Here is a 4,104-nt window from a genome sequence, read left to right as displayed (position 1 = left end):
GTAGACTCCAGAGCTCTCCAGGTATGTTTTGTTTGTAAATATCTGTCTAAATGTTGATCCTTGTGGGGAGATGTAGGCTGGGGTCTCTTACTCCACCATCTTGCTGACGTCACTCACTATGATGCTTTTAACTAGTTACTGTGAGTCAGAATCATGGAAGCTCACAATTCAAGGGAAGGGAGCTAAGGGATTGTCTAACTAGAGTTTCATGGCAGGCAAGTGATTTGCCAATAGTCACACTGTTAGTAGTAAAGTAGAAAGAAGACAACCTGGTATGATAGAATATACACAGATCTTGGTGTCACATAGACTTCGGTTGGAATCCATCTCTACAGCTCATTACTTATAAAAATTTTTAAACTCTTCTGGCCTTTAGTTTCATCACTGGTAAATGGAAGAAAACCACCTGCTTCTCAGGAATATTGTATGGAAAAAGGAATTGTCTTAGTTAATTCAGGCTGCTATAAAAAAAATAACATAGATTGTGTGGCTTAAACAACATTTATTTCTCACAGTTCTGGAGGCTGGGAAGTCCAAGATCAGGGGGCAGCATGGTCAAGTTCTAGTGAGGGTTCTCTTCCTGGCTTTCAGATGACTGCCTTCTTGCTGCATCCTCATAGAGAAGAGAGGGAGAGGGAAAAGAGATTGAGAGAGAGCTCTCCAGTCTCTTCTTTTTTTGTTTTTTTTGCTTTTGAATCAGTATATTAAGGAGACATTCATACATTTCAAGAATTGCTTAAATTCTGATATCCAGATTTAAGCTTGTGAACATATGACTTTCAACATACAATTAAAGCTATTCATAATTTGCTATTCTACTAACATTAAATTACAGTTACTTTGGAGCATAAGTTAAATGGTTTAAAGTAAGCCTGTAACATACCTGCAAAACACCTTCCTAACTCATACATGCAAAGTACTTCTCATCACTCTAACTTCTAAGTTACCCTGCTCCAGAAGTGACTACTCTAAACTAAGGCTTACTGTGGTCCACAGAGAAGGAAGAAAAAAAAAAAGTAACCAGGACCAATAGCTAGATATGTTAAAAAAAAGATGGCGCAGCAGAAGGGAATGCAATCCTACAAGCACAAGCCCTCAAGAAGCAGCATGTTATATGATAAACCCCTTCTTTAGAAAGGTGTCATTTCTATCACTGATACCACAGGCTAAATTATATAGCATGCCATCTTCAAGTAACAGTTGAGGCAATAGAATAAATGCAGAGGCATCACAATGAATCCCACTTAATACCACTATACAGACCAACACTTCTCTACAAATTCTTCGTCTGACTGCCAGTTCAATACAATTTTAACTTCATAGCTTAACAATTAAGGGTCATACACTGAAGCCAATACATATACCTGGCATTTCAGTCTAAGCTATTCCATGTACATAGCTGAAATCAATTACAAAGTATGGCCTCACAACTGCTAGGGGAAATTTTTTAAAGTAGTTTTTACAAGTATTAAACTTATCTTGCACACTGAAGTCATCATACATACAGGGCAAAGTCAGAGCTTTTATATTCGAGTTCATTCTTCATTTAACTTTTAAAACACTACTATAATTGAATATTAAAACAGACAGTAGCAAGTAGTGAGCATGTTATGATTATAGTCCTTCACTCAATCACTACTGCAAATAAAATGCCAGCAGTGAGTGTTATTCACTGGCCCCATTAGGAGGTCTGACACTGAACACCACCCCGAGGACGATGTTCATCATCCTCATATGCTTCTCCATTGTAATGGCGCCGTCTTTCCTGATTTGGATCAAAGTCCACTAGTTCTACCTGGTCCATTTCATCAGTCTCTTCTACTTCCTTCCTCTCAGGTAGGAGTTTTTCCAGCAAAGAGAGTTTATCCGGGGAGAGAAAGCCATTCTCAGGAAAGTTTACCTTAAATTCAATGATTAGGCGACCCTTTTTGTACGGTCTATGATAAATTGGCATGCCTTCATTTAGCACACAGTAGATATCTCCATGCTTGACAATCTGACCTGGATGAGAAGTGATGACTATGGTTCGGTTGTCAAGAGTAGATATTGGCTTTTGGAAGCCACACAATGCCTCAACCAGCTGTATGTCCATACACATGAAAAGGTCTTCTCCTCGTCGAGTAAAAACAGCATGGTCCTTCTGATCTAAAACGATGATAATATCTCCTGGCTCCAGTCCTGGTTCTTGGTCTCCTTCACCATGGAATGTTATCTTCTGGCCATCTTTCATGCCTTTGTCAATATGAACTTCTAGAATTTTCTTCTCTCGAACTACCTTCCTTCCATTGCAGCTTTTACATCTATCTTTAGGACTGATCCGCTCCCCATGGCCCTGGCACTCCATGCAGACAGACTGAATTTGCTGAACCATTCCAGGTCCTATCTGATGAATTCTTATTTGCATTCCAGTACCTCGGCAATTGGGACAGCACTCTACTGCTCCTTTCTTACCACCTCGGCCTTCACATTTGTCACAGATCACGTTCTTTTGCAGAGCTCGTTTTCTTGTTGCACCATTATATAAATCTTCAAAGGTTACTGTGAGTTGATGCACAACATTTTTACCTGTCCTTTCTCTCTGCATCCTGCCTCCTCCTCCAAAAAACATATCGAAGATGTCCATGGGGGAGCCAAAACCGCCACCTGCTCCACCTTCTTTAATTGCCTGCTCTCCCCCTTTGTCATATAATTCCCTGTTCTTTGCATCAGAGAGCACTTCGTAAGCTTGAGAAATCTGTTTAAACTTCTCTCCTTCATTTGGATTCTTACCAGGGTGGTACTTCAAGGCCAGTTTCCTGTAAGCCTTTTTCAGTTCTTCTTGGGTGGCATTGGGTTTGACCCCCAAAACATCATAATAAGTGGTTTCTTTCACCATTTCTTACAGTCGGTGAGAGCGCCGATGCCGGTGTGGTGGAGCGGGAAGGAGCGCGTTGCCGTGCGCAGTTCGGGCAGCCGCCACTCCTCCGCCTTTTCACCGAGCGTTCGCTCCAGTCTCTTCTTTTAAGGGCACTAATCCCATCATGAGGATCCTACCCTCATGACCTCATCTAAACCTAAACCTAATTACTTCCCAAAGACCCTGCCTCCCAATGCCATCACTTTGGAAGTTAGGATTTTAACACATGAATTTTGTGGTCACACACATTCATCTCATAACCTGAATAATAACTTAAAGTCCCTAAAGAAACTGGCTATGGAATACTTGACAAATGTATGTTTTCTTCTAACTTCCTCTTTTTGTCTGTAAGTAGCCAGTGAAATTTTCCAGCTCTCTGTGTTGGGGCATTGCATTAGATCATTTTCTTTGTGAAGTGGTGCTGGTATCTGGTAAGTGACTGCATGTTTAAGATACCCATAGTATCCAAGGACTGGTACATGCCAATACTCTCTTTCACTCTGGCAGTAGAAAGCTTGAAAATGGCAGTAATTGTTTTTATGTTTACAACAGTTTTTATGAATGTTTGGAGAGACAATTTTTAAGTAGCTTGTTGTACTACTATGGGAAGTTTGCGTGGTGTAATGGAGAGAGCACTACTTTAAGTCAGTGCTTAAATCTGACAAATTTGAATCTGTATTTAGGCTTCATCAGATACAGTTTATAGTGTTTGGAATATTATTTCACCTTCATGAAGTTCAGTTTCGCCATATCTCAAATGGAGCTGAAAGTTTATTTTTAAGATCAAATGGGGTATATGTATGTATATATCTATATATCAGTGTAAGGAATTGAGGAGGGAAAGAGCTCTGACAGAAAGGCAATGTTCTTGCCATATAATATGTGAAGATAAAACCCTAAGCTACTCACAGTGTGACTGTGTGCAAGTCACTCATCCCCCATGGGACCCTAATGCAGTGTCTTGATTCATTTGAAATCAGTGTGTATTCACAGAATGCCTGGCCTGTTTAACACAACATAGCTGAAATCAGAGCTCTACCTTATGTCAAGGTTTTATCCTACCAGGTGGTCTTTGAGTTAATTAGCCATCTTGAATACTGTGCAAATGTTTTTACTGAATTCTTAAAATAAGACCCCAAAATCTCCCACTTAGCTTGGGACTATGCAAAAGGAGTTTACTGAAGCATGTCCAGATATTTCATAACTAA

General features: G+C 40.1%; 1 protein-coding gene across 1 annotated transcript; it reads right to left on the bottom strand.

Annotated features, from left to right (window-relative positions):
* Nucleotides 1–1,574: 1,574 nt before the first annotated feature.
* LOC309967197 (dnaJ homolog subfamily A member 1-like) lies at nt 1,575–2,967 on the bottom strand. The gene has a single exon (XM_082847737.1). It carries the CDS (start codon nt 2,873–2,875, stop codon nt 1,682–1,684), a length of 1,194 nt encoding a protein of 397 aa, XP_082703863.1. The 5' UTR covers nt 2,876–2,967; the 3' UTR covers nt 1,575–1,681.
* Nucleotides 2,968–4,104: the final 1,137 nt, after the last annotated feature.

This window comes from Leucopleurus acutus (genome assembly GCF_964270905.1).
Source record: "Leucopleurus acutus genome assembly, chromosome: 10".
NCBI classification, from domain to species: domain Eukaryota; kingdom Metazoa; phylum Chordata; class Mammalia; order Artiodactyla; family Delphinidae; genus Leucopleurus; species Leucopleurus acutus.
This window is presented reverse-complemented; position numbering and strand designations above follow the sequence as displayed.